The following is a 12,857-nucleotide window of genomic DNA, read 5'->3' as shown; positions in this document are numbered from 1 at the left end:
AACCATAAACAAAAACTTAGAGTCTTTGAGTCTTTTGTTTGTATTTTAATTCTCTCTCTGGGATAATGGCGGAGGCAGATTTTACAACGAGCCAATCAGGGGAACTGTAAGATCTTTTGGCTTGAACCAAGGCCAAACTGACGTCAATTGTAGCATACAGTCTAACGGCCCAAATACACCAGATGTGTCTAGGTTTCCATTCAAGTCAATGTGTTAACTCACACTGGAGTGCTCCGTTAGGGTCCCGCTGTGTCCCTGCTCTGGCAGGTTGCAGCAGATACACAACAACCCAATTTTTGCCAAATGTTGTGACATAATTTAACCATAGGGTAGATCGAGCAGGACAGGAAGTTGGGCACAGGAATCAACTACATAGAGCCTGGACTTTCAAAATAAAACAAACTGTGTCAAGACCAGATTGTATTTAGCTTGACTACAACAACAACATGGCATAATGAGTGCCGTCAGACCAGGAGTAAGCAGGTTTAAGGTTTTATAGCCCAACATGAACAAAGAGAGGCTTATCAATGGCGTGGGAAGCACAGGAACTCTTCATTCTTGCGACTCCAGCTGTCTGGCAGTCCCACAGCGTGCTGGACTGAACAAGCAGGGGGTTACGAGTTGATGTTCACAACGCAACAGGGCGGAGCTAGACCAGAGACACATCCGGTGTACTTATGGGTGGTAAGCAGGGCTCCAGAACTTTTCACCTCACCACCCCCTGATGGAGGCAATGCTGGAGACCTGCACCTACACTAACAGACCAATCCAAAAACCCACAAAAATGAGCAACACTCCCCTGAAAACACTTAATTTAGCCTCTGGTTCAGTAATGATCCTGACCTCAGACCATGAGGGTCAAGGCACAACAAAAATGTGGAAAACAGACTATATAAAAGTTAACTGCATTTTGTGACCTTCGTATCACTAACCCACTGGTCTAAGGCGTCCACTTATTCTGTTTATATACAGCCATACACCTCTCACCTTGCCATGAGCAGCACCAGGGTTTAGCGTCTGTCCAATTACAAGTGTTTGAATAGAGCAGCTGTGTGACTTATTACTTATTTCAAACTGTGCATCAAATATCCGACAGAAAAAGTTGTGAAAACGTTTCTTTAAGTAAGCAGCCATTGCTTAGATTCCACTACACTGTGGTACATTTTTATCAGTTCTTATTTCTCACTCTTCCTTTATTTTGAAGTTGAAGCTACATGTTCTGAACACTTTTATGGCTACCTTCAAACTCTGTAGACCTTCTAACTAACCAGCCAACGAAACAGGTTTAAGATCTCAGCAGACTCTCAGAGTTATTTTTATATACGTCTGTTTTTCCAATATCTGAAAGGTAGGTCTAACAGGACTGGATATAAACGGTTCAACAAAATGCAGTCGAACTCTGACCTCAGTGCAGCTCTTATGCTCATAAGTGGTCAGAGCTGAGCTGTATGGATTCATCTGGCAGTTTGAAGCTTTTATGGGAGAGTCCTGATGATGGACAGAGGGATTGTTTGGTAAGCAGTGAGGTTAGGAGCTGACATGCTCTCCTGCATGCACAGAGACAGTAAGCAGTGGTTAGACAGGAGGGAACAGAAGCTTCTTTTAGTTGGACGGGAAATCAAACAGAGAGCAGGGAGAAAAGGTAGACTTCTCCAACCTCACGGTTCAAAACTTCACAGAAGGGTAAACAGACGGTTAATGGCACAAAGACACACACACACACACACACACACACACACACACACACACACACACACACACACACACACACACACACAACACACACACACACACACACACACACACACACACACACACACACACACACACACACACACACACACAGGAGGGGTGAGAGGAGAAAAGACAGCAGTACAAGACCCCTCCTGTTAGGCCCTTTCGGAGCAGGGGGAAAGGCTTCACCCCTCAGAGTCCGCCTGATGAGGTCGCCCACAGGGTGACCCCACTTTCCACCTGCAGCCAGACAGCCGGGGAGATGGCCACATGGACAAAGACAGACTGACAAACTGACTGACGCACTGAAACAAGAAAGAAAGAGCTTTTTATACAAGAAGAGGCAACAGACCAGACAGAGAGACAAAGACAGGAGGAGACAAATAAAGACAGAAGCCGTCAGAGTGGGAGACAGGGAGCAGATGAGCGACACATGGAGGATGTGTTTCATTTCAGGGTGCTGGAGGTGGAGCGATGCAGCATGATGGAGATGAGGAGATGGATGGAAGGTGAATAAGTGGATAGGTGAAGGCACATTTTTTAAGGGGAGTCACTAAGTCGTGTGAGTGTGAAGTGACACAGCGTCCCCTTTCAAAAAGCATCACTGAACTTTGACAGTTTTCTGTAAAGACACACAGTTAGCCTTGAAGACAGGGAAGGACAAAAACATGTTAAAATATCATTAAATAAGAAGAGACAGACATAGAGGAGGAAAAAAAGGAAACCTTATTTTCACATGGTGGACATTTTTCAATGAAAGGTCAGAAAACTAACCTGCTTTCATTGAAATATTATTTTGTTGGAGGAACTCAGAGGACATAAAGTCAGAGGGAAACGGCTGCGGTGTGTGTATACTTCACACTCTACTCACCACAGGGCCCTTGGTGCTTGATGGGGATGAGCGTCCTGCTCACACACTCCGCCTTACGCCTCATACAGTCGTTGGTGTAGGTGTGGCCGTCTTTGCCACACAGAGGCTTGTAGGTACCATCACACTCGATTGGATCGCAGGAGCAGCGGGCGCTCAGCTCTACCACACACACTGCGTTAAAGAGACACTCCTCTTTACAGGCATCTAGAGGAAAGAGAAAAGAAATCAATCAAGATTCAGAAGTACATATATGAAGCCATGGTCTCTGTTCAAAAGAATCTATTTCACCAATCATTTCTTCACCCCTCTGTACAGACACTGATAAGGTTTCTTCACACCCACAGTCATGTTTGTAGCACGGTGTCAGACTGATCACGACAGAGGGTAGGACAACAGAAGTACCCAGCGAGCGTAAAAAAAAAAACATTTCAAGCTAGCAAAGTGTCGAAGTGATTGTTCTTCCAGCATGTGACACTGCTGGGAAATAAATCAGTTTTCATCCAAGCAGTAATGACTTGTTAGGGTGGACTGGTCTCACTGCTGGTGCGTGTAAAAGCTTTTTTTTCTCTCAGCAGTGGTTGAGCTTTTTTACAATGACACGCAAAAAGAGGAATAAAAATGTGTCAGTTTACTGATTATTAAAACATTAGGCAGCCATTAACAATAACAAAACAAGAGCCTCTTAAACAGAAGTAATTAAATTACAGCTTATTTCCATTACAATTCATTAGAAGGAGATCAGGGAGCACATGTGATTAACAGATGGTGGGTGGTCAGGTACACAGAGTACTTGTACCTTTGGAGCAATTGTCACATGAAGCAGATTTCAATTTCTACGTGAATTTTCTTATTGTATTGTGTTATTATTCTTTTCAAATAATGGGTGACTGTTACTGACAAGTGGAGCACAGCATCATTTATCACAAACTGGAACATGAAAAATGTTCTTATGACTAGCATTTAGAGTAAAAGTGGATTTAGCATAATTTTAATATCCCTGACAGCTCAGAACAATGTTTTTCCTACACTTGCTTAACTTGCAGCAATTTGAATTAGTGTATTTATGAAAAAGAGACCTAGCAATATAATCCATTAGGGGGAATTGTAATAAATGTTCTCAGGTGGAAATCAGGTTTGTAAGAAAGAGAATTTGAGATGAAGCACAAAAAGCGAAGAGTTTTTACGAACAAGGTCACAAGTTTCCTGTGTTGATGCCATGAATCATAAAGAAAAAAAGAAAGTGTTGAGTTTGTCTAAATGACAAGCAAAAAAAGAACATCCTCCTCTCATTTCTTCCCTTTAATCACTCTGTCTCCTCGTTTTCTTCAGATTTCACATGCCTAAATGACTCAAACTTTGATCATAAAGTTACTCAATTATGAACAAAAGTTCGACTCAAAGGAAGAATTTAACATCAGAATAAAGTTAAAGTCTTAACGATCATATTCATTACATTTTGACTCAATAAGCAGAAATGTACTCTGGAAATTAAGAAAAAGAACGAAATGAAGCTAATGTGAAATGGCAAATTTGCCAGTGAAGTGAGAAAAATCTAATTTGCAGCAGGCCTCACTTCTGAAGGCGCTCACTGGGCTCCAGATCTATTTCATTCCTGATCACTGGATCAAATTTGTACAGCGATTCAATTCCTCCTTCTCTTTCTTTAAAAGCCTGTCATGCTACACTTAATTACATCGTCGCTATGTCTGAGTGAGAGGACTTGGTGGATGTGCAATGTCATGGCTACAAGTCGAAATGGCCATTTTCATTAGATACCAATTTGTAAATTGCTTTGGGATACGATTTCATGGATCTCTGTTTCAAATTGAATCATTGCTCTTTTGGAAAACGCAAAGAAGAAAGGAAATCCTCCTCAGCTCGCACACATGACGACACACACTGGACTGATATAAAAAAGGAGCCGACAGCAGAGCAGGATTGTGTCAAAGTAGTCCCTCATTGTTTGCTGTATCAAAGGGCATCCTGCAGCCATCTATTCCTGTCCCTGGTGTTGTCAGAGGTCTTAGTAAATGGGCCAGGGTCTCAGAACATCACTCCTGTAAACTAACACATCTGTGGTTGTGGCTGCGAGACCCCGCTGACAACACAGCGAGAAAATTGGATTTCCTGCGATAGCTATCAGACGTACAGTAAAGGCTGACAGCTCTTTGTTGACTTAGGCTTAAACCCCTGTTCTAATAGCACTGATAACAGCCCCACAGGCTCTTATCAGGCTGGTGGAGGCCACTACCAACATGGATACAGTGCAGACTCTCAGACTTCAGAGTCATTTATCCCCCGGCTTTGTCGTAGAACACAGACAGATCGTTTTTGACGCAAGATCACGTACTCCTCTGTAAGATTTGAAATGAAATCTGTATGATTTGATGATTTTAGCAGCATTTTTCTTCAGTTTTGAAGTTCCCAGCCCTTACCGAGCCTTCTGCATCTTCCTGCGTGGATCTTCTTAAGTTTGATGCCTTTCTGCAGACCAGTGGACTTCATGGCGCACTCGTTGGGGTAGGTCTGCCCGTCGCTGGCACACAGCGGGTCATTATCCGAGGGGCACGATTCTGGTGCGCTGAAGATTTGGGTGTGGCGGGTGATGGCCTCCACCCGGCACATGCTGTTCACGCTGTTCTCATTGTCCTTGCATGGGTCTGTGGGTATAAAAAAAATGGAAGACATTTGTCAAAATGAACAGTTTGTAACACAGTTTGTTGTGAATTAACATATAAAAATGTTAATTAGACCCAGGGGGATTGAAGATGAACGCTTTCATCAGAAACATCTCAGCCAGTCTCAGATCCTCAGTGGAAAAATGATCAAAACATGGAACAAATGGAGACTTAAAAAGGTGAATGTGATGTGGTGGCTGCATGGCTGGGGATTAAAAAAATAAATCACATAAATTGAAAGTTCAATAAGTTAAATTTTATTTGTTTTTTATTATTGTTTCAGTTGGAGAAGGAAAGTAGGAAACTAAGAAAGTTAAAGGGGAAAGAGAAGACATGATCCTCCATCGCCTCCCCTCCGCAGATACTATCAGAGGCTCAAAGTGGGACCTTGGATGTGAAGCAGAGACAAGGAAATGGATGAAGAGTCAGTCCGTTTGATTTGCTCCCTGGCACCTCCCTGCTTCTCGGGGAGCGTCGGTCTGGCACACTCGGCGGTATCAGTCCGTGATCATAATGAAATTGGTTTGTGGATGTGTGGGAAGAGGGGAGGGGAGGTGTTACTCCTTGAAACAGGAGCCTGGGCTTTATCCTGCTCGCCACGCTTTCAGCATGAAGGAAGACAAAGGATTTATGTTGCAGCGTGACATATCAAATCACTGCCAGGCTGCCGGCGAGTCATTCAGAACACACCAAGGATGAAACACACTATCATAAGGAAAAGGAAGAGGAAGGTGATGAAAAGAGGGAATACGAAAAGGTGGTTTCCAAAGACCTCTGGCGGATGCACAAAGAGCAACAATGCAGGGGCATAAAAAAGGTGCAGAGTGCTTTGGCTGCAGAGGGTTTGGAGGCAGAGTGACGGGGCCGGCTCTGGCCGGGCCTCAGGTTGTTCTCTATCAGCACAATGCAAAGGCCTTCAGATACCAGCAACCAAGCAAACAAACAAACAAACAAACAGGGGTTTTATCGTAATGCACGCTGCGCTTCACCCGCCAGCCAGCCATTATCTGAAAGAAAGACCATTACCTCCTATTAACTGAGAAGAACAGCTTCCAGGATCCATGCTCTCCTCCAGCTGAGCAAGTGGGGTAATTACAAAAAGAATGGCCTGTTTGCTGCAAAAACTAGCAGTGCGGATAAATCACTTGCATTTGTCTGGCTTGGGTTAGCGACTTGAAATAGCCAAGGCTCTAGATGAAATGGCTGCAGGAAGATTTAGAGGACCATCAGAGCCGACTGGTCCCCTGAGCATCGGCCCCTCCCCAAGGAGGAACTCGGGTCACTTTGGCCGGCTCAGGGCTGGATTTATACGCCCAACCTTCCGCCGGCGGACCTGCACATCCATCTCTCAGTGCTCACACCCCACTCCGTCTCCTGGAGGCTCCTGCTGCTTAGAGACAGAGTTTTTTGTGTCTGCTAGTCTTTCCCTCCATCTGGCTCAAAACACAAAAATAAAAACTGAGCCTTAAAGTTGAGCGCCTTGGGAGTAAACAACCATCGCCTTACGATAACAAGGATGAGCGAAAAAGAGGGGAGTGACGAGAAAAACGACAGCTCTGAAGACCTACTTTGGAGAAAACAACAATTCGCACCACAGGAGGAGCTGCGTGAAGCAAAGCAACCTGAATGAAAAATGGGAATTAGCAGAGGCGTGACGTACGTGAGGGCGGGAACACGAAGGAGAAACAACAAGAGCCAGAGGTAGCAATTAGAGCAAGACAGAGAACGCTTGGAGGAAACCAAGGACAACAAAAAGAAAATAGATTTCAAATGCTAACTCCAGTCCTTTATCAAGAAAATGCTACGTTTTTTTCTGATCTCAGCGCCTCAGACTGTTGAGATGTCCACAAAAGGCTGACAGACATGACAGCAGACAACAAAAGAGACCTTTGAGAGGAAAAACAAACATCATGGTCACTTTGCTTCTTGCTTACTCTCGCCTCTTTTGGTTTATTTAAACCAACACAAAAGTTTACTTTATAATAAAAGATACATTGGAGGTTAAAATGGATTGAACCTTGAAGCCAGGAGAGCAGGGCCAGAGGAGAGGAAAGCAGAGCTCTCTGCGCCCAAACACAAACCTGACCTCACACTTTTTCCCCTTTAGATATTAGAAGTTTCTTTTCTGTTTCTACTATAATATTTTTTTCTTTTGTTCTTGTTTGACTTTGTACAACGCAATCTTTTAGCATGCTTTGTTTGAAGCAGCATTCCTCACAGAGATCCATCTCTTACACTTTTGGTCAGTATTTCTTTAAATTTGGTACACTTAAAGGGGCTGTGATGAGTTTCTAAGTGATCTTGCAAAAATATATATTAATGCCTGATTTTAATCCACACTTTAAATGAGATTATCAGCACCAATATTGAAGGCTACAGGTTATTATGATATGCTACTTCTTAGCTTCCCAATCAGGTCCGCACATCTAGGTCTTTATGACAACACCACGCTGGCTGACAAAGTTTAGCAGTTAGAAGATAGATCTGTGTTTTTCTCTGCTGAAAACGATTTCTGTGATTAATTTTATAGTGATGGTGGACACTGGAGCCTAACTGTCCGACAGAAAAAGGACAGAGGAGCAGAAGAAAACTAAACAGTTGAGTGATACAGCCCGAGCTAAAGGCTAACACAGGGGCTAAACTGTTAGTAATAATGTTCATTCCAACCCACAGTCAGCAGTTATTCTGCAGTGGTCTGTTCAAACTTGAGAGTCTATCAATAAAATGAAGAGTGAGGTTACGTTAGCTCTGCTTGGTAGATGACTGGTAGGACATAACCAGGATTTACTAATGTTACACATTACTGACATGTCTCAGAGCACCAGGCTGCCAGTTGCGCTAAAGTTAGACGGCTACTAAAGAACTGTATGAACTGACAGTGTTTGATTGTTGTTACGTTAGCCTACAGATACAGAGCACCGGGCTGCCGATAGCACTACATGTAGCCAGCTACTACAACGTTTACAGGATGCCATGTTTCAAACTGTATCTCTACGTAACTGTACTGATAAATACCTTACCTCTGTGCACTGTATCCTGTGTGAAACACTGTAAAAAGATCTCAACTCGCTTCATGTCATTACAACAACATGTGTGAGACTCCGGGCTCGAATGTGGCGAGGCAGTCAAAATACAACTGATCCTCCTCACAGCATCTTTAATGATGCTATCAAATTATATCAGTCAAAATTGGGGAAAAAGGATTGAAAGGATTAACACTAACTTTTTTAGTACTACTAAAACATTTAAAAAAGTTGGATCCTCAGTTGTTGTTTAAAATCATTTTCTTTTAATCTTTTTTGTTCATTTCTCATATTGATCTGATCCTTTTAACTTTAACAGAGGTTTTAGTTAATTTAATCTTATTCAAGTTAATTTTAAACCATCTTTGTTGATTTGTGAAACACGTTGGGCTGAATGCTAATCTGTATGTTGAAACTCTAAGCCAATGCATAAGTGCCAAAAACTGCAGTTCTCCCAATGTCCACTTGAGGCTGCGTCCAACAGCAAAGAAATCCTCATCAGGTCATGTGTCAGACGTTAAATTTAACACATTACAGCCTGGTTTATAAAACAAAAACAAAAGGCTGGGGGTTAAATTTCTTAAGCTCATCTATTAGATTAAGATAAACAACAAGATTTTCAAAATTATTATCATGACAAGCAACATTCGGCTTCAAAAATCGCTATAATCGATAGTGCATCCATGTTCTGAAATGACTTTCAATGAGGAAGATGGATATATCAGTGAGCAAATAAATTTGATAGAACAGTGCCACAGTGTGAGTAAATCAGTATTTCTGGCACCAAATGAACTCAAACATTATGTTAAAGGGGGAAACGTGAAAGGAGGAACTCACCACAGAAGCCCTGGTATTGTACTCGAATGTTCCTCTGGCTCTTGCAGGCGTGTTGGTGGAGCTCACACTCGTTGCGGTAGTCCTTCCCGTCACTGCCACACACGGTCTGCTCAGGTTTGCCCTCACAGCCCAGGGGACACATGCATTTAGCCGAGAGGCCGTCTGAGGACTGGACGCAGGTGCTGCCATAGCTGCAGACCACGTCGCTGCAGGGGTCTTTGAGAGCTGCAGGAAGGAACACATGAAAACAGGAGTCAGTCAAAAGGTTTTGGAGTTCCTCCACAGCAAAAGTACACCTGTCAGCCGGCTGCACTCCAGGACATCCAGTGCTACTGTACACTGGAGTGCATCATGCATGACAGGCCACCATATTTAAGTGGCTGCTCGGGCACTTTGGGAAGTTCAGCGCAGTTATTTTGGGTTTGAAGAACTACTTGACACCTCTGGGAAAGGCCGCACAGCCGCAGCTGTCTACTCCAACAGGCGAGTTGCGTTTCATTTGGCGGTTCGGCACAAATTGATTTTCAAACTTTGCATTCACGACACATTCTCTTTGCTGTGCTCAAGCATGCTTTAATCGCCACGGCTGCAGAGAGACCCTCTGAATATTTACCTTTCCACAAATGAGAGTGAGCGGAGGGGACGCGAGGGGCACTTCTCACCCTAATTAAACAGCACGCCACTTGTTGCTGAGTGACATACTCCACCGACAGGAGAGGATGCAACTTTTAATTCAAGCTGAGTTCGCCCGTGGTGCGGGCTTTTCTTTGCTCTCGTGTGCTCTACAAAAGGCGTCCATTAGATTACAATCGCTGTCATCTCGCTGCATGATGCATATTTATGACTGTCGTGGACAAACATTCCCTCCCTCGAGAGCCGAGCCGAGCATCAGCAGCCCTCTCATTTCCTAAGCCTTCCACTTTTAGAAAAAATATCTGATATTATCCCCTCTTTGTCGCATCCAACATGAATAAATTTGATTTAAAGATGGCGTGTATATATTACATTTCAAATTCTTGCAGTGCATTTGTTTTTTCTCTCCTTCATCTGAAGCAAAGGCAACACTGGGGTGCTTGAGGTTCCTCTTCACTGAAAATTTGATACCCTCCACCAGGATGCCGTGTTGATGAGAGACCAGGATGTGAGCAGATATATATATTATGGATGTGTAAGGAGACATGAGGGCTGTGAGGAGTGCTCTTGATCAAAGGATATCCCCGCACTTCACTTTCCTCTTCTTCATGACACATTTCTTTCTCCCCTCTTTCTCTCTCCGCGCTCTCCTGTCAAGTTCTTTTGAGGTTCTGTGCTTTAGACTCGTTAACGAACACTTTTTTCTTATTCTATATTTGTGCTGTATTGCAGCAGCAACTTTGAAACTGACACCAGACCCAATTTACAACAAAGACAACTCAGAAGGAACTTCAAAATAAAGCACTGAGTTACAGCTCTGACTCTGAACGATGGGAATCAGAAATCGTTGTTGGCTGCGATGCGAGCTAACTCAGACTGGGTGACAACTGTGACACTTGGCCCATAATTTCCGTTTAATCATATGAACAATGAGCCGCTGATGACCCGTGGGAAACGGCTCTGCAGTAATGACCTCGTTGTATCTGCCAGAGCAGGTAAAAGGTCGTGTTAAATCACAGCAGATGCAATTACACAGCAGCTCAGCTCGCTCCACTAATGAAATAGTTTGGTCTCGCTCTTGTTCTGCAGCGTACAGCACCACCGAGCAGAAATAACCTTCAAACCGCTCTGCTTTTGATGCACCTTCTGTTGTTTCCTGACAAGAAGAAGCAGCCTGTCAGAGCGCGTGTTGTTTCTGTAAAATGGTGGTTGTTTAGGCGAAGGCGGCAGACACAGCCAAAGAGGAAGAGGAGGAAGATGAAGATAAGCCCAGTGCTTTCTCCTCACCTGCAGAGCGGGCGCCTCTGTTTGCTCTGTGACAGTAAACACACCCTTGCACTTCTTGATCTCATTAAATAATAGCCCCAGCTTTCTCCCTCTCCTTTTCTCTCTTTCGCTCCGAGCAGAGCTGGCGTGTTGACAGGCGGAGAGGGGTGGGGGTGACAGAAAGGGGCACGTGTGCTAGGTAGAATGGTGAGGAGGAAGGTGGGGGCTCTTGATTTGAATGCTAACACAGGCCCATTTGGATACCAAGCGCAGCCTGGATGGGGCGTTAGTGCAGATAAGCCTCTCCTCTCAGACTCAGACAAGCAGGCAAATTGCCTGGGTGAATGTGATCGGTGTAACAAGCCCACGTGAAAAAAAAAAGGGAAAAAAGGAAGAGGAAAAAAAACATACAACACGCTCAGCACAGAAAACTTGAGGGGGTTCTCGCTTATATTTCCTCATTATTATCTTTTGAAAGGTGGCAGAATAAGCAGAAAAAAATCAGCCTGCTCCACTAAATTACAACACTCCTCATTGCCAATTAGATCCATCTCCCCCCCTGTTGGAGTAAAGCTCAGGGAGGTTTAGTGGGTAAGGATAATGAGGAAAAAACAGAGATAAGGATACAGATAGACTGAGAGATAAAGACACAAAGTGACACTGAAGCAACAGCATTCAGCACAAACAGAAACAGATTACATCTCGAGTCTGCGGCGAAGAGAAAGAGGACGCCACACAGAACAGCTGGCAGTCTGAGGCTCATTTAAAGAAACATTTCTTTACAGAGTTACATGTTTGTGCAAAACAGTTTTTAAAAAGCGTTGATTCCTCATCTTTGTCTCTACAGCTGAACTCGTCCTGCTCGGTCTCGGCTTGGTTCGACCTTTTGGCTGAACAATCACTCCTGTTCCTGTAATCACAGGCGTTGCAGGAGTTTGAATGGACACACCTCCATGAAAATCTACACTCAGCAGGTTTGCTTCATTTGAATCAGAGAGCTGCCGTTGTCTGCCAGTCAGGGATGCATTGTGGAAGGACTACCTGTGTGCCTAATTGAGCATTCATGAGCTGTGGCGACTTCTGATTCACACTGCCACCCTGGGAGGAACACAGGGACTTTAAACACGTTTGACTTTGCCGTCAGAGGAATAATAAGAACCATATTAATGACTCTGTTTATAATCCACCTTTAAAACCTGTTACAAAATTCTGCACAGGCTGAAAAAAAGCATGAAAAAAGCAAGCGGTGTTCATTTGACTTATAATTTGTGTTTCGACCATAGGCTAAACTATGCAGACAAAAGAAAAAAGAGATATGTGAAAATTTGTTCTTGGTTGAAACTTTTCATCTGAAGTTCAAGAAAGTGAGAAAATGAAACAAGCGTTTTGAAAAACAATGAATTCAACTGTTGTTTCCAGAGATTTTCCATTTTAGTAAAAGGCTTTTCTGTCTCAAAAATTCAGGGAAGGTACAGTCCAAGAGCTTCCTCGACTCAGAATGACACAATTTTTCATAATTAAATTTTAAAGAGGGGGTATTTTTACTTCTTTTTTTCTTTATACTGTCCTTCTAGGACTATGTGGTAGCTTTCACCATTTAACACTGAAAAAATCCCAATTTTTCTCACACTGGTGTTTGAGAAAACTCTTCTTTTAGCCTCTGCCTGAAAAGCCTTATTTAAGCTGCTGTCTCTTTAAGGCTCCTCTCTCCACAAACCCTCTCCCCTATGATTGGCCAGCACTCTGGAGGCCTGTGGGGGGCGGAGCAGACCTTGGTGTTTGAGGCCTGCCCCTACAGTGCATCTTCAACCAGTC

At 43.6% G+C, this 12,857-nt stretch overlaps 1 protein-coding gene across 11 annotated transcripts in view; it reads right to left on the bottom strand.

The window, feature by feature from the left end:
* agrn (agrin) overlaps positions 1-12,857 on the bottom strand; it is a 361,340-nt gene that overhangs the window by 107,998 nt on the left and 240,485 nt on the right. For all 11 annotated transcript variants that reach the window (XM_074681162.1, XM_074681166.1, XM_074681165.1 and 8 more), the window contains 3 exons: positions 9,144-9,368; positions 5,041-5,265; positions 2,606-2,809 (listed from right to left, as the gene is read on the bottom strand). In XM_074681162.1, coding sequence (XP_074537263.1) covers positions 2,606-2,809; positions 5,041-5,265; positions 9,144-9,368 — 654 coding nt within the window. The remainder of the gene's footprint in view (positions 1-2,605; positions 2,810-5,040; positions 5,266-9,143; positions 9,369-12,857) is intronic.

This window comes from Halichoeres trimaculatus, unplaced genomic scaffold (genome assembly GCF_033239565.1).
Source record: "Halichoeres trimaculatus isolate MK-OKI-2021-1 unplaced genomic scaffold, fHalTri1.1 fHalTri1_scaffold_11, whole genome shotgun sequence".
Classification (NCBI taxonomy): domain Eukaryota; kingdom Metazoa; phylum Chordata; class Actinopteri; order Labriformes; family Labridae; genus Halichoeres; species Halichoeres trimaculatus.
This window is presented reverse-complemented; position numbering and strand designations above follow the sequence as displayed.